Here is a 23,557-nt window from a genome sequence, read left to right as displayed (position 1 = left end):
GCTGAATATTATCCCCAACATCACACCACACCATTCATGTGTGCACTGCATCATCTAATTGAACCTGTGCTGTTCTACACATTAGCCATAAGGCTGCTATAGCAGGTTACATAGGTTTGAGTAAAATGTTTTTATATGATGCATATATTAGTTAATTTCTCCAGCATAATAACATTAAAATACATTTTTAATCAGAACTAGGGTATTAAAATCCAACTTTGAATGTCCTATGATGTACCATATATGCCATGGCATTTTAAAACCTTTTAAACATTTCTGCTAAATTAATTAGTTTTGCATTAAGGAGTCTCAGTGCCTTCTATTAAATGCAACACATTTGAAGGACAATTAAACATTATGAACAATCCTTCTGAGGAAATAACGATTAAGTAAAAAAGAAAAACAAGATTTTTTGGGTAACAAACAAGAACACAAGCATACATAAAAGACTTCAATTTATTTTTAAAGTCTTATGCCTGCAATATTTTAGATCCGTTTGTTGGAAAATCATTCTTCTGTTTTGTTTTCGTAAAGAATGAAAACCCTAATGGAGTCCAGAAATCTGTTAATGGTACTAAAATTATAACAGTATAGCAAAAGAAAAAACCCCACACAGTAAAGTCTATATTATATATTTTTTATGTCTTTAAATGGAATTTACAGTTCTCCCTGGCAATGTGAATGAACATCCTATAATTTAGTCAATTTACAGATTACAGGTTCAAATTGACCTTGTAGCCCATAAAATTGCTCATCTTCAGTGCAGGATTAGAAGTGGGAAAAGAATGTCATAACTGTATTTAAGGAATTTACCATAACAATGGAAAGGAGGATATGCATGCATAATTTTAGCCACTCTTGCTCACATCACAGTTTTCAAATCTGAAACAATGCATATCCTGCACTCTTCTCCTGGTTAACCATGTTGGAGACTGTTTCAATTTACTCACCCACAGACATGACACTTGTATTCCCTCATCCCAAGGTGCCTCTTGACATGGTTTCTGGCATCTCCGAGCTGAGCTGTTGCAAAATGGCATATCTTGCACTTGAATGGCTTTGATCCTAAGTAAAATTTAGCATAAGATATGAGTTGAATTAGAATAATGTATCACCCACGGTTAAAGAAATAAAAAATCCTGGAAAAAAATAACCTTTAAAAAAGCCTATCCCACATTTAACCTGTTTGAGATTTTTGCCTAACAGAAAAGGTATCTCGTACAGAAATTTATAACTCCCAGGACACAGACAGTATATACTATACATTACTCATTAAAGTTTCCTTAAGTTCAAGATCACGGAAACTGTACTCTTAACTTTTAATAATAAATTACTCTTTTTCATTATTATTTAAAAAACCCAAAAAGCATTAAATTTGGAAGACAATATAGTAGGCAGATAACCTTTCAACAAGACAGCAAAAGTTGTTCTACACCTTTCTCTGTTTCCAAATGCTGAACCTCAGGTAATGGTCTTAAGGTGGCTTGAAATTAAGATAAACTGCAAAACGTACTTGGTTTTTAAGCAAGTATATTTAAAGTAAAGTAATTTTACAAGTCTTCCAACTTTGAGTAGATTTCACATTAGCACTGGTATTTCAGATTTGTTCTGTCACACACAGAAAATGATTCATCACCTAGCTACTGTAATGACATGCAATGTATGAATATACAGTGGATAAAATATTATGCCTTTATGACTGTTTTATGGTCAAGAATTTATGATTATTCTGCAAACCAGAAGTATTGACATTTTGGCTATTATTTATTTCAAGAACAAACTTTAATATTAAATGCCTACTGCAGACCAAAGAACCCTGAAATTATTTCTCCAAGGAGAAAGTACCAGCCTATTTCTTGTACCACATCAGTTCAGCAAAAAGTCAAATTATTTGTCTATCTTAATTAACAGCAATCCATTCTTGAGGGTGGAAAAACCATTTTTTTTTTACTGAAATAGTTAAATTGGGCATATGTCAGTCCCCATGTTATTACACAGCAACACCATTCTAAAGCATGCTGTAGTACTTTCCAATTTTCTGACCATTAAATCCTTAAATCAATAAATCAAAATCATAGAACTGCAGTTAAAAGTAAGTACAATATGGTCACAGAGTCTCCATATTATGTTTAGTATATGTTTTGTGAAGTACTTCTTCCAATACAGTTAAGCATAATATGAAATATGTGATCTTTAATAAATATACATAAAGAGCTCTGATAAGAAAAATGTTGCACTATATCATACTTGATCAATGAACCTTTTTGCTTTGCCCTTGAAAACAGAATATCCTCCAAGAATCCATTGATGAAATTGAGGATCTTAGTAGAAAATTTTAGAGTCTTAAATTTCAATTTAATTCCCAAAAGCTGACAAAAAATGAAGCATTTAATTTTAATCTTCTAACTGAAATAAAAAAGTCAACAGTACTAAGCACGGGCAGACAAGGTTGAATATTTCACAGTTCAATGACAATGAAGCCAGATCTCTTAATACTTCCATTTCTACTGTTGGAAGTAGATGTAAAATATATTTAGCACCTGAATGGTTATATCTAGTCAGCTTTATATGTTTAAATGTCAAAAGCAGGTTGAGACTGCAGCTAACAGCAATCACATTCTATCAATCACACTGAAAAAAAAAACCAGTTTATTTAAATGATCCTGCTAAAACTAAATTAATCATTAATTTGGTGACATTTCAAATCAACACTGCATTCTATAAAGAGAGCCCATGCAAATAAAAAAAGTCTATCTTTGCATTAAATAAAAAAGTATAAAAAGTTGATGTTTTAACTTAATCTTCAAGACTAATTGCACAATTAATAACATCAAGGCCACACTGCAGAGGATTTTTGAAATCTGTTGGTGTTTATACTGCTCTTTTTTTGTCATACAATTCAAATACCATGTGGATTCAATCCTGTGTTCCCCTAGTTTCTCTCCTGCTGGTTAAATTGTAGATTTGTTCCTCATTCTCTTACTGCAGGTGTCCCACAGTGTTTCCATACAAGACCTTTGCTGTTTTCCATTTATGTGACTCCTTTGTGAAGAACTCAAGTTCAGACCAATCGTAGCTACGGTGTCCTGACAATACAGAAATGTATTATTCTATTGACTGCTCTCATCCAAAAATCACTGAGGCCTTGAGGGTTTTTTATTTCTTTCTCAGACCCAGAGCTGAATACCTGTTAATATCTCCATTTAAACTCCATGAAAATTCAAGCGCTGGCAGGCTGTAGCTAGTACTTATCACCTGAAACAAAGGCAGCGCAACTCAATTTTAGGCTGCTGGTGCCAAATTTGTTCCAGTATGTTCTTGGATCAAAAACCCCAAAATTTTATACTTAAGACATAGCACGAAGAGTTAAACTAATGGGGCAAAATATCTGTATTTGCCATAAGGCGATCTGAAACAATGCTGAAGCAATTAACCACTTCTTAGCCATACTTGTATCGTCACAAACCTTAACAGTTCTGATACGCTGTGTTAAACATGATACCATTGAATTCACGCTTGGCTTTTAGTTCCCAGAAAAATGATAAAAATACTCTCAATATATCATCTTTCCAATCAAATGAGTTAAAAAAAAGGGGGGGGGGGGGGGGGGGGGGGCGCGTTGTCAAAAGTTACTTTACCCACAAGTTATAGCTTGGACACAAAGTGTACATTTTCTGATGTTAACAATAAACAATTAGGCCCTTAACAAGAGAACTGGAAAAAGAAAAAAAGAAACAAAAACCACCATCAAATTGAAAATAGACCAAATTTTACAGTTCAGGTCGGACAGACACAAACCATGCTAGTGAACAGCAAAAAGACTGGAGATCAAAGTCCTTATTTTACATTAAGACAATTGAGACCCAAAACTATAAGAAAAAATCACTGCTTTATCTTTAAGCCAGCCAAAGGCAACACCATCTGCACCTGCAAGTATAGCTGCGTCCCTAGCTCAGGCCCAATGCAAAGTGAGCAGAGTTGCATGAAACACCATCATACCATTTCCTCCTGTGTTTAGGACATGGGGAGTAAGATACCACATTGAGCAAACCTTCCATTAACTGAGAAATCTGATGAGAAATGAAACAAAGATGATGTGGTTGCAGGTGATTTTTCCTCAGATGTTGATTGTTAATTAAGTTTATGGGACCTCCATCAACTGCAAACTAAAAAGTCTTCCACCTCTACTACTTTTATTTTTCTTTACACTTCCTCATTTTCACTTGTCAACATGTGATGGACTTACTTGTTATCTCCTCTCTAGCAAAGCTTCCCTTTCATTTGCAATGTGAAAATCTCCTACGTTATTTAACGGTATTTTGAAACATTATTTTTCTATTAATGGAAATCAGTAGTTGTATCTTTCTACAACTTTCCCTTCCCACCCCCACACTGAACTATCACCAGTTACTCAACAAAAAAAAGGCAAGGAGTTGGATATGGTTACACATACATACATATATAGACATATATATGCACATCTGGATGCTGAAGATTTTTTAAAAAGCACATAATCAGAACAATAAATGGGAAAACGTGCAGCTCTGCTCCTATTATGTACCTGGTGTTACCCTAGAACAGATGAGAAGCTAGAAATACCCTGCTTTGCCTCACCAATATTATAAGCCACCGTATATTCACTTGGTGGAGTAGGTCAGTTCCCTCTGCTACCCCTCCCAATAATCCAAAAATATTTGTTTCTTATTCAACTGTATTCACTGTGATACGGGATGGAAGAAAAGGTTCTGTAAGAAAAAATATGACAAGTATGAAAATAGGGATTGGAAGAGAAAGCCTTCTTCCCATTAACTATTAATAAAAGTATCCGCATTACTATTTATGTGAATAAGCAAAGCATAAGAAAAGCATTGCATATAAAGGTGCCATGAGAAAGAGGGCAGATAAAACTCTAAGCTGTAACCCTTCTATAATTCCTCCATATGCACCACCAAAAAATGACTTGCAAAATGAAACATATCCTTTTACTGCTTTGCATATTTAGGGCCATCCAAAAGCACAATAAAAATATACTTCATGATAAGACCTACACACAAGATGTTAAAAAGTACACTAACTTTTACTAAATGTTACAATCAATGATGTAACTTATGTAAGTAGGGTTGCTTTGTCATATATTGATAGTTACCTCACTTTCACATCCACATTAACTTGATTTTAAATGCAATTAATACATATAGTCAAGGAAGACTAATGGACTACATTCTGCACTTAACCTGGTGGACATTTTCAAATGGCACAAGTGACCAGTGCAAACCTATTTTGCATTGTAAACGACTAAATAAATCTTAATGGATTAAGAATGATCAGCTATCAACACACAAGGGAAATTAAGTGCTGAAATGCCTACATTGATTATTTTAAATTATTAGCCTTACTCTGTTCTTGAATTTGTATGCTTTTAGTGAGCTTTAACACATTTACAAGACTTATTGACTATAATTACAAGAGAATTCAAGTAATGGACACATCAATTATAAGCAACATGTCTTGACCAGACAGTTGCATAAAGAATTCTAAAGAGAGCTCCATTAGCATCCTCCCCCTTAGTTTTATTCAGTTTTATCTGCCGTAAGAGGGCATATTAAGGGCTTATACAACTGTTCTGACCATGTGAACACGAGCGTCCCTCTGTAAGACTTAACACTGCATTCAGAGTTGGATATTAGCAGAAGCTATACAGATAACTACGTTATTGACAGGACAGAAGTAATGCTGAAAGTATTAAGTATGTGACTTACTGGCATACATGAATACTGCAGTTATAGTAAAATACTTTGAAAGGTTTGAAATACAATGTCCATGTTCCCCAAGATTAATTTTAAACTTTGTTGTCCAGTCATGCCCTTGGCTTTTCATAAAAAAACCTTACAAAACTATTTTAGGATTATGCCAGGAATTACCATTTTTTTATGTTTCTTTTTTCTTACCTTTTTGTTCTCTTCCTTGTAACCATGCACTAAGTTTCAAATACTGCATGAATTTAAACTATAGCTTCCATAATAAGCCATTATTTAAAAGTACAGTAAAATAAACCTTACAGTTTTAATGAAAATATGTTCAATGAAATGTGAATTTATTATTCAAATCCACTCATAAATTCAACCATGGAGACACCACTTGTCTAAGCAGAGCTCAGTGATTTAGAAAAGCTGTCTATTTAAAATAAAGAATGTATGGCAGGTTTATAGAAACATCACAGTGAATTTTTACATAAATTTAGAACTGCAGCTTATGCATTTTTCTACAAAAATGTTTTTAAATTTTCCACTTAAAATTAAACATAAAAATGAATTGAAAGTGTGATCAGCACAGAAACTAAATCAGATGCTACATCCCTCTGCATCATAACAGCATTACACACTACCTTCCAAAAAGGCTGACCAATTCCAATTCCCATAGCTTATTTCTACAAAAACCTCTTGCTGTTTCTTATTTAGGAATGATCTCATATAAAATGTCTATCCTGAAGCATTATGTAATGCTGAAAGTGGAACTGAATTAAAATGAAATAAACAATTTGGATATTAAACAACTGCAAGGAGGAGGAAGTTAGAACAGCTAATTGTTCTCTCAAACCACCACTGCTTCATTATATAAATTTAAGAACCAATTAGTGGTTACAATTTAGATTAAAGGGAAGGAAATTTCTCTATATGAAACAAAAAGCAGGGTGACTGCGCTTAAAATGTTCTTACATTCTCTGCCCTTTGATCACTGTATTTTCACACCCCTTTAGGTAATTTTGAATTTCACTGGGGGCTCATCAGGCAACATGAATGCCAGTTCATAAGAAATGTTAAAGAGATTAACAAGCAGAAAAAGACCAATGGTATAATTCACTCTGTTTGAAAGAGACCACTTGCAAAGACTGCATTTCCATACCTGTATGGGTACGGATGTGAGCTAGGAAGGCCATGGAATTGCTACTTCTACACATCTTCCCACAATACTTGCAGACATTGCCTTGGTTCTCTTCCCTCTCCCTGTTTATTTGCTCAGTGTCTTCCACAATGTACTTATTCACTTCCCGCAAGAGCTCTTCGTGTTGCTCTTTGATGTGGAGAAACAAGCTCTGCTCTGAATCGAAGGGCTCTGTGCACTTCACACACTTAAAGGTAGCACCTCCTTCAGGCAGCTCCTCCACGCTTGCCTGCTCATTGCGCATGTGCCCAGCGCTGGCCAAGTGCTGGTGAAGGTTGCTCTCTGTGTAAAATGATTTTCCACAGAGTAAACAATGAAAATGTTTTTCTTTTGAAGGATGTTTCATGGCTATGTGAACATTTAGTCCGCTCAAACCATCTGCTAGAAAACCACAGTCATCGCAGCGAATACGTGTCGACTCCCCAAGGGAAATTCCTTCTGACTTCTTCTTTTTCCCACCACTTGGGGAAAGCTCTGCTTTCATGGTAAGCTCACTAGCTTTCACTCCACCTGACATCTGTCCTTCAGCAGAATGGTCAGTGGCCTCCCCATCTTGATGGCTTTTTAACCGCACTATAGAAGAATCAAACTTGCCAAAATTTTGCATTGCCTTTCCTTTATCATCAGCACTGATAACTGTTCCTAAAGCCTCATCACTACTTCCTTCCATGCCCTCAGCTGTTGAGCCATCTGCCTCCCAAACACTGTTATTTATAGTTACTTCTACTTCATGTTGTGCTTCCACAAGGGCTTCTTCCTCCTCCCCAGTAGGATCCTCTTTCAAACTTCTGTCACCCTCTAAACTATGTATATTTTGTACCGTTTCTCCAATGTTTCCAGTAAAATTTGATTGCTCTACTGCACTACTTGTTTCTGGAAGAGTTAGCACAAGTGGGTTATTTTTCTTCAGTGATATTTTTTTGAAAATAGATGTGTTTCTACACTCTACTTCAGGGTTTTCTCTATTTGCATCCAAGTTTTCCTCGCCTTTTCCTGAATTCAGGTTTGTGTTGCTTGATCTATTTTGATTTTCTGCAGTGCAATCATCAGCCGAGTTGAGCAGCTCCTGCCCATGCCTACTTTGCTGCAACTTGTAAGTACCTGTTTCTTTAACTGATGCTTCCTTGTCAAGTTTAACACCTTTATCTTTCTGAGGAGTTTGCTGAAATCCTTCACAAAAAAAGTTTTCTCCTCCATTTTTAGACTCCTCTTCAAGTTCACCTTCTACTGCATTTTGGCAACTGCTGCTTTTAGGCATTCCTGGAGATGCAGTTTCATCTAATACAGTACACTCAGTTAAGCTTTTACTCATATGATCACCTTCTGCTGCATCATTGGCACATTTTGTTTCACCCAAACCAGTTTTCAATTCTCCTGCACTGGGATGGTGCTCCTCTCCAGACAAAGCAGTGCCTTCTTTAGTGGTATTTGCTGTGCTTGCTTCCTCCCCAGAAGAAGAATAAACGTAAGATTCTCTTCTAATTTTATGCTTCTCTGTCGCTGCATGCCTAATCATCTCTCTGCGAGTAACAGCATAGTAGTCACAAGCCATGCAGTAGTATTCAAATTGTTTTGTATGTTTTCGTTTCACATGCAGCTCTAAAGAAGATGAAGAATGAGCAATGAAGCTGCAGTGTATGCACTTGTTGTCATTTGCACCCATTGCTCTTCTCTGGAAACATGGGTCACCATCTGGAGTAACCCTTGCTGGTTCCAGAAATATACGTTGGTTTATATTTAATGGATTGCTAGTATGCTCCAAATCTGGCAGCCTACTGGCATTTACAATTTTTAGTTCTGCATCTCCTTGCTCAACTTCCTGATTGTCTAAGACAGAGTTTTCCAAATCTGATGACTGGCTACCATCCTCAACATGTTCACAGAAGGCAGTCATGGGGCTATTAACCTTCTTGTTCATGGATTCAGAATTACCTCCTTCAGGGCTAACGATGATCTCCGAGTTCTGTTTTCCACGTCCTTCTATTTCAACACGACTTTTGTGTTTTTTGGTTGCACAATGGCGTTCCATATCTCCTTTGGTTACAGTGTAGTAATTGCAAATCTTACACAAATAGCTGTACTGATGACTGTGCTTTCGTCTGATGTGAACAGTCAAATTTGTGACACTGGAGGCCAAAAGACCACAATGAGTACATGTCCTAGAAATAGTGCCCTTGGGTTTTCCTCTTTTGGGTGCATTAGCTAAAACCAATTCATTTTCACCAATCCTTTGATCAAGTGGAACAAATTCCTTATTTCTCGGTATGTTTTCCACAGAAGAGGATGAAACTTGTATAATTTCTTTATCTAATTCTATATTCCCACTCCCAGAAACTGAAGGATCCACCACTGTTTTAATACCACCAACACCAACACAAACCTTTTCAATACATTCTTCAAAACGTAGTCCAATGTTGTTTTTCCTGGCATTTTCTAGGTGCTTGCTTCTTTTGATATGCTTCTCCATTCCTTCCTTACTCAATGAGTAGAGATTACATGCTTTGCAAAGGAAGTGATACTCCTGTGCATGTCGGAGTTTTATGTGCCTTGTAAGAACTGTGGAAGATCTCGTCTTATAAAAACACTTTTTACATTGAAACTGGGTTTTATTCAGAACAGAATGCTTTAGCTCATTTCTGTGATTTATGAATGAAGATTCCGGAGGTTTTGCTTTCATTGGTGCTTCCACTTCCTTCTCAAGATTTTGGCTATTGTTTGATACTGGGTCACCATAAGTTATCACTTGCAACGTCTGATCACAGTTACTCAATGGAGTAGCTTGCTGAAATAATGAACCATCATGTTTCTCATTTTTTTGATGATTTATCAGGTCTTCTTCTACATGAAAAAAGAGAATGCAAGTTGGACAGCTATGGGACATATTATGCACTTCACTCATATGACTTCGAAGGCCGATCACATTCAGGCTGGTAAATGAACAGAGCTGACAATTAAAGCTACAACCACCCATCTGGTGTTTACTGTCCTGACAGTGTTGCTTCATGTCTTCCCTGACTCCAGAGGAATAACTACACATCTGACAATGAAACTGGATCCTTTTTGTATGAAGCTTTGCAACATGAATTTCCAAACTTCTTCTGTTCTGAAAAACATAACCACAGTTAATGCAAGTATGAAGAAGACCATGATCAGCAGTAAGTTTAACATCAGAATCTTTAGTATCTGTACTGCTTGAAGAAAGGGTATTTGGCTTATCTTCAGTAAGATCTTGAATTTCTGAGGGAGTATTATAATTACTTTCAGCATCTGCTTCTAATTCTGTATGTGACATAGGGCTTGAATCAACAGGTTCAAGCTGTGTGCTGGAGATATGCTTCATGTGTACTCTCAGAATTTCAGACTTGCCTCTCTTACCCAACAAGCTGTACCTTCTTTTAACCTGCCTTTTTAATCTAAAAGACCTACTTTGTCCAAATGAAGACCTTAACAAGACAACATTTCTTTTATGTTCTCGTCTATCAAATCTCCTTGTCGTGTTTAAACTTCTAACTAGCTTTTTGGTAGTTGGAGGTAGTTCTGTTTTCTTCAAGATATTTTCTGAGGGTCCTGGTATTTCTAGTTTTTCAGTACAAACTTCACAATTTCCTTGTACACTGGAAGAAAGCAACGCTTCTTCGGTCATAGTATCGTCTTTTTGAGTGGGAACATTTGAAGATGGTATCTTTTCAACAAGTTCAGTGCAATCGTTTTGTTTAGACAAGCTTACTTTTGAGCCTTTTGGTGCTCTGCAAACACTTAATTCTTTTGCATCAACAGTTCTTGCCCTTAATTTGCTGGTCGCACGTTTTGCTCTGACATTCCTTTCTTTGGTTGCAGTAGTTTGTTGGGTTTTAAATGATTTTTTTGTCAATATCTGTACAAGTCCTCCCCGTGCAGCAAGATTTTGGCGTCGAAGGTGCGTCTTGCCAAGGAAATGAGAATTTAGGAGATTTTCTTCAGCACTCTGAAAACCACAAAGATCACAAGAAAATATCTTGGATTTCTCATGGTCTTGTTTAACATGTGTATGTAATGTTGAAATACATTCAGCTGTGCAACTACAGTGAGGGCATGTTTGCTCTTTGGATTGTTTAGAGGGGCTTTCTCGTTTATGTTTTTCTATATCAGAGCAGGAAGGTAAACAGAGATCACTTATTTTGCCTTTAAGGTCTTTCTCTGTGTTTCCAACTGTATAGCCAACACTGCTTTCTTCTGAAGATGGTAAGTTATCAGGAACAGCAGCTGGCTCCTCTTGTGAATGTTTATTTTCCTTGTGAATCTTCAATATGGCACCATCAGCACATTTGAAATCACAATGTAGGCACAGGAAATTTGCATTAAATATATCATCATCAAGACAACCAGCAAATCCTTCCTTCTTTACAGCTCCAGCTACCACACTACTTGCTTCTTCAGCTATGATTTTGTGCAATTTCCTTTCAGTATCTTTCATGTCTTCTGAAGAACTCCACTTTCTTTTTCTGGAGACATTTTCAGGCTTGCCTACTTCAACAGCATCCAGGTTTGGTGATTCATTTTCAGGCTTGCCTATTTCAACAGCATCCAGGTTTGGTGATTCTGACAGTGCCCTTTTGTTCGTGCCATTCTCTTTTCTTTTCTTTTCAAGGCCCTTGACCACTTCATCTGACATAAGCCTTGTTTTCTGCTGAAATGAAGAGTCACATCCAGCATTTTCTCCTGCTGTGTTTCTCTGGCAATCTTCTGTCAACTCAGTTTGTAAACTCTCATCAACATCATCCCTCTTCTTATTTTCTGCCCCATCCATGCTTAACATTGATATTATCAATTGTAGGTCATTTGGCTTAGTACCTATAAAAGAAAAGAGTTATTATTAGTCTTTTACACACAAGTTAAAAGACTCAAGTAAAAAAAAGAAGCAATACAGCAAATTAAAATCACAGCAGAAAGACAGACACAATGAAAGATACGAGGCTACATTTTCAGCATGGTGTCTAAACTTAAGACATCTAAAACTCAAACCAACTGCTAGGTACTTGGTTACAGAGCTCTCGCTGTGATAAGCACCGAGTGAGTGAGCACTAGCTTCCATATTTTTCATGTAATCAAGTCATTTTACTACATGCTTGAACTTGGGCAGAGAAGCCTAACCTTTGTTTCTGGAAGAGTATTTAGAACATGAAACACTAACAGCTTTCAGGGAACCAGCCATGGGATGTTCAACTCTTCCTGAACTAGAATCCTGGTTCTCAAATTTAAAAGCTCCAAGGAGGAAAAGGTCATGACCACAACAACAAGGTTAAACATTGTAAGTATGAAGCTTTTTTTCCTTCCTCTGCTTAAGATTACCTGCTGAAGAGAAAGAGGGAAAACACAGATAGAGCCATGTACTAAAAGAATATGCCTCAAATATAATTCCCCATCATTACTAAAATATCCTCTAAAACTTCATTTCCCAGGTGGAGGAGGGGGGTAATGAAACAGCCACCCAGAGAAGGGCAGCATCTTTGAACCTCAGCACAAACTCTAACCATCCAAATCCAGTTACCAAAAGCTTTTGCTCAACTGCCCAGTGTGACCTTCCTGCTCCCAAAAAGATGTCACCACTAGAAAACCGATGCTCCCAACACAGTTTATAAGAGGGATGGGGGTAGGAAATCAGATCTTGACATTTATTACCTTTTCATTTTGATATGAAGCAATTGAGAACTGAGAATGCATTTCATTTTAACAGATGATTAAATACTAAATGTTTATCTATTGTGCTTTAGACTATGATTTAAACATCAATTTGCTGCAGACCCAAGTATCCAGTTTTTTGTTCAGTTACCCATTGAATGAGGCCATGACCACAATTGTAAGTACTTTCTGACAAGATTAAGTAATTGCAGTGTTGATACAGACAACACAGGGTACAAAAAACTATTCAAGTACATGCTAAAAAAAAATGCTTATTTTTGAGGACAAAGTAAGAAAATATTAAATTGAGGAAATACACTCAAATCAGTTGGACTTATTACCTATGGAAGTAAAAAAAAATGCTTTTCTGCTTAATAATTTATGGAAGGCCTATAAGGAATTGAGTGCACAGTTGTTGTATATATTGAACAGTTTTTCAACTGTAGGGCTACTCATAGAGCTAAAGTACTAACCAAACTTATACCAAGCTAGCTATACCTACATAACAAGAGAATAACCACCTCCAGATCACAACAGCCCTTTGGAGGACCCAGATATTGCTTCTCTAACTGTGGTTTTCTGATTCTTATACACTACTGTTTTTCTTTGTTCACTAAACATGATAGAAACTATCACCATTAGTCAGATGTAAAACAATCGGGTCTATATTCTCAGATGGTTTAAGTCAGCATATTGTCAGTAGTTTCAAAAATGCTACAGCAATTAATAGCAGTGGAAGATGAAGCCTTTGAAGTGCAAGCTTACCCTGAAAAGGTTTATGAGCACTGTTTGGGATACAGAAAGAAAGATCAGATGAAAATTATGTTGTTAAAGCGCAGTACAGCTTTTTTTTATATAACTTGGGAAATATCAATAAATTACTTCTGTGATGAGTGCTATAAGTCCATCCTTAACCGATTGTATGCAGCAGCTGTGCGTCCTTTGCCTTGCTGCACCTCCCCAGCAGGTTCCCAGCCCACCACGGAGACCTGACCACACTTCCCTTGCATGGCCTAGGGAAGAACAGCAGTTTTTTTCTTTGCTGTACAAGACAATTTTCAATCTCAAACCAGTTCTCCATCTTCTTTATAGGACACTTTCCTCTCAGGCCATCTGATTTATAAGAGAACCTGTCCAGCAGTGAACTAATACCTGCTCTGGAAATTTCCGCTATCAAAGGTTGTATCGGGATAATTAGGGGGTTTTGCATTGATAAAAATTCATACATTCAAGACATATTTATAAGTAGGGGACTGGTGGCTCCACACTATACCCTCTTCTGCCACACTTCACGCCATCCTGTCATTTGATTTAAATGTTAAAGTGCTGTCACACCTAGATCAATCTCTGACAGAAATCACAAGCTACTTCCAGCCAAAGATAAAGTACTCATAGGAGGTGGATGCTCCCCAGCTCTGAGAGGCAGGTATCAGCAGTCTCTGCCACACAAGTGCAGATTCAGCTAATCTCTGCTAGCCTTCCACACACCTCAAAAAAACATGGCTGATTATTTGCGTACAGTATCTGCAGGTTAGCCTTACTTCTCAGCATTTATTCACTAACTCTCCAATAGAAGTTCCTCCTGTTCTGTGCTCCACCAAAAATCTAGGATCACAACCTCAGCTGTGGCATCCAACCTTGTCTTCAACTCAACTGTATTGCACCAATTAGGGATTTTTTCAAGTGCTTAGAAAAAAAAAATCTATTTCCCTTACTTTATCTTTGTAAACTGTTTGTAGTCACAACTACAAGCTAGTTGCCAGGCAAGTGAAAAACACAAAACACAAATCTCATAGGTGCTGCCAATAATTTCAGTATGAAATTAAAATAGTGATACATGTAATACAAATAGGCAAAGAGACCTTATGCCCCAACCTTCTAGACTAATTCCTCCAGCTCTCCAAGTCAACAGCAAATGGAGATACCTATCTCTGTCTTCATTTCATGATAAACTCCTAGCATGCAGACTGAGGATGCACTCCATTTACAGGCAGTACTCCTAATGAAGTCAACAGCCTCACATCTATCCCCACAACTGATAACAAGTATTACCAAAGCAATGGCTCCTCGGCTGCACAATGTAAGTTAGCTGTAGTAACAATTAACTATACACCTTTATAAGATTCATCTCTACCTCACACCTGAATTTTCATGAAAAACATCTCCCCCTGCAAACCCTTCCTACAGTTAGATTTGCCTCTGTCCCACCTCCATACAAACTGTCAAAATATCACTACATGGGAGTATGCACCTTCATGAAACCATCACCCAGAAAGAATTTTCTATGCAAGAAAACAACTATGAGTCAGTTCCTGTTGTTTCTCTAAAATTATTCCTATATTAATTAATCTAAGGAATTAAATTGCCTTCAATTTCTTTTAGTTCTCTCTTGAAGTTGCCTTTAGGACAAGAGCAAATCTTCTGAGGTAAAACACTTAATGGCAACTGTCACTACTTTTTGCTGGGACCATGGTCAGCAATTTGCTGAGCTGTGGTCCATTGTCCACATCTCAGACAAGATCTAGACCACAACATTGAACCACGTCTCTGTTTCTCCCCACTATGGTCTTTGCTCAGGTAACACAGCTGTGTCTCTAACACAATTTCAGTAGCACATGCCTCAGCTTCCTTGATGGGAGAGTACTGCCTCACACCCAAAGGAAGCTGTGGGCAGGCCTCTTCTCAGCTTCCTTGCATGGATTATTGCACAAATGACTATCACTACTTGAAGAACGCATTCAGCACACCATAAGCCTCCTCTAGGCAAAAGGAGCCTCTAGTGTTTTCTCTGCTGTAAGCTCTCCTGAAAGCCCCTTCTCAGATTTGCTATAGGACAGGAGGGCAATGGTAAAGCAACAATCTAGTCACAAATCTGGATGGTCCTAATCCTCAGCCTACATGAGCCAACTCGCCTCCGTTCTCATCAAAGCCACTAGTACTGATTAAGGGCTAGCCTACAGTTGGTATTAATACAGGAACCAATGCTTCAGAGAAGGCATCAACAGCACTCTGAGTTTGCACAGTCCCAGTGACCGCATGACACACAAAGTTAAATGAGTTCCTTTTTGCAAAATTAATCTCGGATCAAACCTTAGTCTGGCACAGGGATTGTCATCAGGAGCAAAGAATCAGCATCTGGAATTTGATTAAATCAACTGGTAACCAAAACCACATTCTAGATGCAACAAGTAACCTTCTGCAGCCACGGCAGCTTAAGCACACACTTAAGTCCAATTCCTGTGTATTAGTGTGACTGAGTAAGCCTTTTGATATCAATCTAACGCTGGCAAACTCATACAGCAGCAGAAGCGGGGAAGAACAGCTCTTAAACTACCGTAGTCATGGACCAACAGGACTAAAAACGATTAAGATGCAAGCTCTCATGCCTTTTCTTGTACCTTCACCTTTTAAAGATACCAGTTACATCTTTACAACTAACATCTAAAGTGCAACAAAACCTAACCGCTTAATGTATTGCGTAAATAAACACAAACAGATTTATACAGGCTCCAAGGCTTCGCTGATGGTATTGCCAGGTACAACACAACAGAATGGCAGAGCCCAGGATCAAGCCCAAGCTAAGCAGACAGCCATCAAATCTTCAGTATTTCCATAGTTTAAAACCCAATTCTGTCAAACAGCACTCTCTTAACATCATATTTGATGTTCAAAATGAAGCTGTTCTAATTCAAAAGTGGGTTGACTTTTTGTAACATAAATCTTTTGTTAATGTTCATATAAATCAAGTATAGCTGAACAGATTCTTAAAGGATATGACCAAAAATTAATTTGCCACATTAGCTTCAGGTTAACAAATTCTTCTGCTTGGAGACAGTCATACATTACCTAATGCATTTTAAGGTTCTTTGCAGCACACTGCTGTTCCTGAGTTTTGGAAAGAAACCTGTTGTGGCCTCAACATTTTTGCACAGAAAAAGCTAAGCTCAGTAATTCTACTGGAAATAGGAGCTAAGTCTTTAACATAATGCCTTTTTCTTCAATGATTTTCCAAGTATCCAAGAGGTGGAACATGTTTTTAAGATCTTCGAAAGCAAAATGTTTGTCACACGTTACATCTGCATAGGCCAAAATTAAAAATCTTTACAGAATATATGAGGAGATACACACATTTTTAAATCACAAGTGCATAATACACAATACTTCAGCTGTGTCACAGATACAAATATAACTAAAGATTCTCCTCTCTCATTCATTGGGATTTGCAAAGTTAGAATCGTGGAGCTTTTGTTTCAACATTTAATCAAATTTAAAAAGATGTTCCACAGTCACAATTCAACACCATCTCACTACCTATAAAGAAGAAAATGAATACAAAAAATGGGGAAAACACCACTTTTTGAGCTGCTACCACCATTTTTTACCAGGTAACACCACCAATTTTTGAATTCTTCCTGCAAAGCTTTTTTTGTACATTGATATAGTATCTGCTACAGTTCTATACAAAAACATCAGTCATTTGTGGACAGATGTTTTCTTTGATGGAAAGAGAAAACATTTTAGTTTAACTTTTTTCAAGTTTTTTTCCTCTGGTCCAAAAAATAGTATAGAATTTCTCTATGCCAAAAGGTGGAGACAGTGCAGTTAAGACATTCAAAGTAAGACGTGTATTGCCCTAATCCTCAGATGAAATTTAGAAAGTAGTAATCATAAATTAAGATCAAAAGAACAAGCAGTTCAGTGATGATCCATAAACCTGTAATGAACTGCAAAGTTCCTTAACTTGATGCTCAATACAATTTTATTTACTTCTCTTTTTGTTCATACGCCAGCTCGCTAAGGGAAGGGGTAGGAATGTGTACAGAAGAACACAAAGAAAGTATATTTTCAAGTACTAAATTCTACCTTGTTTTTTATTTTTTATGCTAATTCTGGCATTAGAATTCTCAAAGTACTTCTCAGTAAGAGTAATATAGTATCCAAGTAATCAATACCTAACCTGCAGTGTTTGTAAAGGGTATGACACATGGAAAACAGAGTTTCTTCTTTTTTTCCAGTAAAAATTCCTCTTTTTCAGACAATTAATTCTTTCAGTGAAATCATGGATACAGTGAGGCAAAATAATTTTAATGAGCCCCTTAAATAGCCTGCACAAAACTGAATGTGAACAACCCATCTCAACATACGACCTTTGTGTCAAATAAACATCTTCTCATTTTCAACGGCATAACATCCTTCCTAAATCAAATCATATGTCTGTCTTATGGCCTTAGGAAGTTACCTCACTTCCTCCACAGAGACCAATCCAAGAGAACAGTCTCCTCAGCAACGGAATACAGAAGACAATACAATTATTTCTTCAAATAGAACAAAGTTAACCTTTATTTTGAGGAGTATTTGATGCTATCCATTACAAACATGTATTTTTCCCTTGCAGCTCAAGAATGCTGGAACTTCAAGCTTTGCATTGTGAACCTGTTCTTCATACAAAACCACTCATTTTTGTAAAGCACCAGAACCTCCTTGGGAGACTTTTGAACAAGCTATAGGCTTTCAAAGACTAAAGACTGAAATTTCCACATTGATGCTTCTACAATAGTTAAAGTAACAAAATAAAGAACCCTCTGACAAGCCATCACTTGTATATCCCTGAAAACAAGTTATCTACACCCATTAACTTCATTTTCTCGCAAACAGCCAAAAGAACTGTTAACAACATCACAGGAAAACGCATTCTGCCATACTACTCACATGCTTCTTGCTTCTGCTTCCAAACCACTGAAAGTCCTTCTGGATGGGCAGAAATTGCCAACATAAAGGAAGTTCTTACGAATTCCTGATAAAGAATATATTCTTTAATTCACACCAGAAAAATGACAAGAAGAAGGGTAGGCTCCATAGCTCATCATCCACTCACTTGACAAAAAGCCAAATTCTGCTAAATGCAGCAGTGACCACTGATTTCTTCAGCTTTGAAGAGGAAGTCAAAACGGAAAGACATGGATGCACGCTCATTTCAAGTGCTGTCAGAATCAATAGGTACATCTGTCCAAGATAGTGAATAGGAGGAAATGCACTAGTATCTCCTAAAAATTGTTGAATAACCAATCTCAATTTTTAAAAATTTAAAAACATCCATATATTTTGAATTGTAAGTTCAAGGAATTTTGACTATTTCCAGAGCTAGCCATACATATAATAGCAACAAAAATATTCAATAGAAACTTCTGAGGATCCAAGAAAGATCGTATTCATATTAGACTGTGACATTTATGGATGAAAAGCACTGTTTAAGTATTCTCAAAACACTTTAGAGTTTATCAGGTCCATGAAATAAACTTTCAGGAAAGAAAATGTTCATTTTTCACATACAGTAATGAGTCCCACAGTTTGTGGGAATTCTCAGAATGACATGGTTTCATGCAAGAAGCAATTCTCACCAACTTCACCAATTAAAATAGCGAGAAGCAAAAAGTAAATGCAATTTGAATCTCTTTTCTGTCATAGGCTGTAATATGCTCTTATGTACAGTGGACCACACTGGAGCTCATCAGAAGTACACAGGCACTATCACTGACACCTGAAAAAAAATGTTGGAAGTCTTAACTTGTTCCTGCACTTTGGCAGCAAAAGATAAAACTAAGTTGAAACTGCTGCTACTTGCAAACTGGCTCTCAGAATTTTTACCCTAGAAAACCAGTCCTAGAAGTCCTGACTCTTTTCTCCTTTAAAATATAAGGAGTATGAATTTCCTAAGTGGCTATTCTGGTGTTTAACACTTGCCAGGATTTACTAAATTTCCATTAACCTGTGTTCAAAATGAAACCTAAAAGACAAAAAAAGATGGCTTTGTTGGCCCCTTGTTTTAAACTACCATATCATACAAAAAGCAACAACAGGCCTCCATCATCACAGCCTAGGATGCATTTGTCTACTGACACTGCTTGAGAAGGCTTAAAAGCCAACACAAACAGCTAGCTCTCTGCTGGCTGGGAATCAAGAACCCATTCTTTGAGTTACTTGAACCAAGATGCAGAAGGGAAGTCAGAACTAGAAAAAACTGCAATATTTTTCTTGCAGGGAAGAAGGGGGGTAAAAAAAGAGATTTTTAATCATTGAAATATTCTCTTCATTTCTTATAAAATAAAAAAAATTAAAATAAGATATTGAGCATTTTTCAGATATTTATTACCCAGGTATTCACTGAGCCATAGCTCACTGAATATAAGAAAAGAACCTAACCTATATCATTTTAAATTGAAGGTAGGCTGCTAATAGATGGAATGTATTTTATCCACAATTAATGCAAGTATGCCAAAAAATTACAGCTAAATGAAATAAATAAAACTTTAATTAAAACAACAAGAACATACATATTAAGTGTAAAATCAGGACACCAAAACTCAAGAAAAGGCATTAAGGAGGGAAGATGGTAGGAAGTAGAAAGGGAAATTTAACATATTTTAAATACTAGTATTTTCTGAGTAATCATTTTAATTGCCTTGCCTGTAGCTCTTTAATGACATCCTACTAACGTAAATCAGGCCTACATGGTTTGGTTTACTGTATATATCACCATCTTTTAACTTACTGAGGCAAAGAATGCATGTAGTGGTGCGTGTACGTATGCACATGCTTCTCAGTGTTGCACATCCTGTTTTCCTCTTGTCAGCTGCCCATCCAAGCAGCTCAGCTGAAAGGAGTTGCACGAGTTTTTGGCTGAACAGGTAACATAAGCACTTAAGATTGTTTGTGCGGTGGGTTAACAAAGTTTCCAGAGAAAAGTACAAAGTGTACACATGCTTCTACAGAAAAGGAGAAATTAATAAAAATTAAAGTATTCTGATGACACCTGGTGGCCACTTCACACAAGGAAGTAATTGCATTTCATCTGAAAAAAGCAGATCAAATAGAAAAGTGTTACATGTTCTTTTGGTAAGCATATCAACAGAAATGACAGCTGATATTATTATCAATTAGAACATAATCTCATTGGAATATACATGTTTACATGCCTGTGTATATCAAATTACTGTATTACTGGTATAGACAATCAAAAATTTATTAAAGACAAAACCTGTTTTTCTGCACAATGAAATAGAAGAAAGCACACTGGAGGTATTTCAGCTCAATCCTACAAGACATATGAAATCAACTTTCTTTTCAGTTTTGATTTTTCAGCTGGGTTGCTAAAATAAAGCAGAGGGTGATGGTGGAGAAGCACGGTGGAAGGGGAAGGCTGCTTTGCACCAGGGTGTGTTCAGAAGGGCTCTGTGTGACAGATGCTGCCCCAAATCCCTGCCACAACATGTCAGCCCTCCAGCACACTTCAGCAAAGCCTAAGAACCAGCTTTCACTTCTTTGCATCACCAGATCTCTAACAAACAGAAATTAATATCCATCATTAGAAATTAAAATAAGAAAAACAGTACAAAAAGGCGGTATCTGTACACAGATCTCAGCTACAGAGGATAAAGGATAAACGCTTAATATGCAGCAGAAAAGCTGCGTGTCAAATCACACCTTCTCTCCTTAATGGTTTCTTTTCAGATGTGCAAGCAATCACAACAGTGCTGCCATCTCCTCCACAACACATAGGGGGATATTTTTCCCCAATAACCTTAGGTGATCATCACTATGACTTAAAACATGCATGGCTGTGCAAAGCTTGGCTTCCTTCATAATAATTGCTATTTGCTTTCAGGTAAGCAAACCCATGCTTCAGCTGAAGTCACTGAACACCCTTTAAAGCTACATACTTCTGCACTCTGAACAGTTCAGAGGGCTAGCATTGAATTTTATTCTAATTTCTATCAATATCCATGTCAACAGATGGAAACTAATACAAGACAGCAATGGCATCATGAGTCCAAGCACCAGCAATGAGGGGTGATTTCTGTGGTGGATGATACCACTCAAGAACTACTGTTACAGCACAACATAGACCTTCTTCCCTTCCCCATCCTCAAGCCCTTCACCGCACCTAAGCCATGTAGCTACAAAAGGTGCCTTCACTCCAGCCAAAGACAGAAGAGAGGCTGAAGGCTGAGCAGGCTCCCACTTCTCCCCAGCAAAACACATTCTTGGTCAGCAGATGGACAGCGGAGGTGAATGAGGAAGGAGGCAGTGCTATAGCAAAGGGCTCTGTACACCTGGGAGAGAAGGACCAGAGCATGCCACAGCAGCATCTACTTTGTACCACAGCCTGTACAGTGAAACCACGTCTCCCCAGAACGGGTCCTAGCCAGCCAGAATTCAAGAGGGGAAGGAACTGAGAAGGGACAGTCCCTTGCTGATACCACTATCACCTATAAAACCCCCATTTACCTCTTGTCCAAAGCATTCACAGTACTGATACTTCGGGAGCAAATACCATGAAGGTTTCAAATGCCACTGCTTATCAATAGCATCCACCTCCCCCCATGTCTATTTGTTTCAATGCAAAAAATTTTGTGCCTACCTAAATCAGTTCTTGAAATTCAGCTACCTTCCAGAACTAGCAATATGCTTAAGCATGTGCACAGTGTCAGCAGGATTCCTCTTAGGCTTGACATGAGACACCTGTCTTCAAGTGCACTCCCAAACAAGGACTCATCTGACAATTACAATTTTCGTTTTTCCTGCAGGAATGGTTGCAGCAGTGCAACATCAGGAGCAGTTGTACTATGGGGCTGACCACTCCCATAATACCAACAAAAATTATGCAGCTTCATTCTGTTATATCTAAGCTTACTAGTTATATCTTGCTTACTAGTTTTCTGTTACTTGGGTATCTAGTGTGCAAAATCCTGTCATTATTTTGAAGCACGCCGTGTAGCAGATACATAACACTACAGTGTATTTCCTTCAGCTGTTGTTTATCACAAACTCAGATTTCTGGTCAGCACCCACACTATCAAACATCTCCCTGGCAAATACCAGCGACGGAGCCCAAGGTGAGGGGAGTCTCCTCCTCCCCTTGGAACCCAGCAGTCACACAGAGCCACTGCTAACCTGGCTGTTGGCTGGTGTGATCAGGGTGGCACCACAGCCCTCCTCCTCCTCCTCCGCAGGCAGGGAAGACATGTGCTGGCCAGCTTGGTGGCCCCAGGTGTTGCCTCCTGCTCCCCAAATCCCTCCTGGGCAGGGAGTGCAGCATGCCACCAGACCCTTCCCAGATGCAGCTCCTGGCATCTAAGAGGGTGGCAGCAGGACCACGTGGCACCTCCCCAGGTGAGGGGACCTCGGGATTTGGGTCAGGGCTGCAACTTGTGCTCGTGTCCTCTGTGTCTCCTCAATACATCACGCTCTCTTGGGAGCACGTTAGGAGAGTGTTACTGCTAAAAGTACTGCTAATTCCCTGAAAAGCACTGAGTTAAAATCAATCCCACAAACTTTCCTGAGATCAATAGGTTTTAATGAACACAGAAAACATACTCAGTGGCAACCACGGGCAGGTACCCAGGGACCAAGCTAGAGTAAGAAATTACACCTGCTCCAATGCTTTCCTGGTGGAAAAATTGACATATTACTAAGTAGGCTGCTGTTCACCTCAAACACCCCGAGGATCTGAGGGACCACAAGCTTACTCTTATGGGTGACCTGCATGGTGATTTCCCCACTCTGGACAGGGCACAGTTTTGGCACTGCACTCTCAGCTGACCAAGCAACCCAAATCACAGATGCAGCCCACTCTGATGGAGCAATGCGGGCATGGAAAGAGGACTGCAAGCCAAATGGGCTGCTTCCTACAGAAAAGGGTGCAAGCATAGCTTGTTTTACTCTCAAGGTGGTAAAAAGATTTAGTGCTGTGTTTCAGTCATCGATAGTCATTTTCCCGGTATTCATCCTGGGAAAACACTTTTAACAAGTGCTACGGGACTTCTTTTCCTAGTTGTAATCATCAATGGAAAAGAGACAATGGTCTAAAATTAAAGCTTACTGATAACAGGAGCAAAAATGTTGTTTTATATCTTTTACAGTGAAACCTAATATTAAGTGTGCTGTGCCATCTTGTATT

General features: G+C 37.9%; 1 protein-coding gene and 1 long non-coding RNA gene across 2 annotated transcripts in view; one reads left to right on the top strand and one right to left on the bottom strand.

Annotated features, from left to right (window-relative positions):
• Positions 1-23,557, bottom strand: part of ZNF407 (zinc finger protein 407) — a 344,407-nt gene that overhangs the window by 305,707 nt on the left and 15,143 nt on the right. The window contains exons 2-3 of the mRNA XM_055798527.1: positions 6,904-11,772; positions 951-1,065 (exon numbers count right to left, since the gene is read on the bottom strand). Of these exons, the coding sequence (XP_055654502.1) occupies positions 951-1,065; positions 6,904-11,737 (4,949 nt within the window). The 5' untranslated portion in view covers positions 11,738-11,772. The remainder of the gene's footprint in view (positions 1-950; positions 1,066-6,903; positions 11,773-23,557) is intronic.
• Positions 11,787-18,923, top strand: LOC129784007 (uncharacterized). The gene is made up of 3 exons (XR_008746269.1): positions 11,787-12,229; positions 12,693-12,778; positions 13,693-18,923. It is a non-coding gene; the product is annotated as an uncharacterized LOC129784007 (long non-coding RNA).

Source organism: Falco peregrinus, chromosome 3, assembly GCF_023634155.1.
Source record: "Falco peregrinus isolate bFalPer1 chromosome 3, bFalPer1.pri, whole genome shotgun sequence".
Lineage (NCBI taxonomy): Eukaryota > Metazoa > Chordata > Aves > Falconiformes > Falconidae > Falco > Falco peregrinus.
The sequence above is the reverse complement of the archived record's forward strand: the minus strand, read 5'-3'. Positions and strand labels throughout refer to the sequence as shown.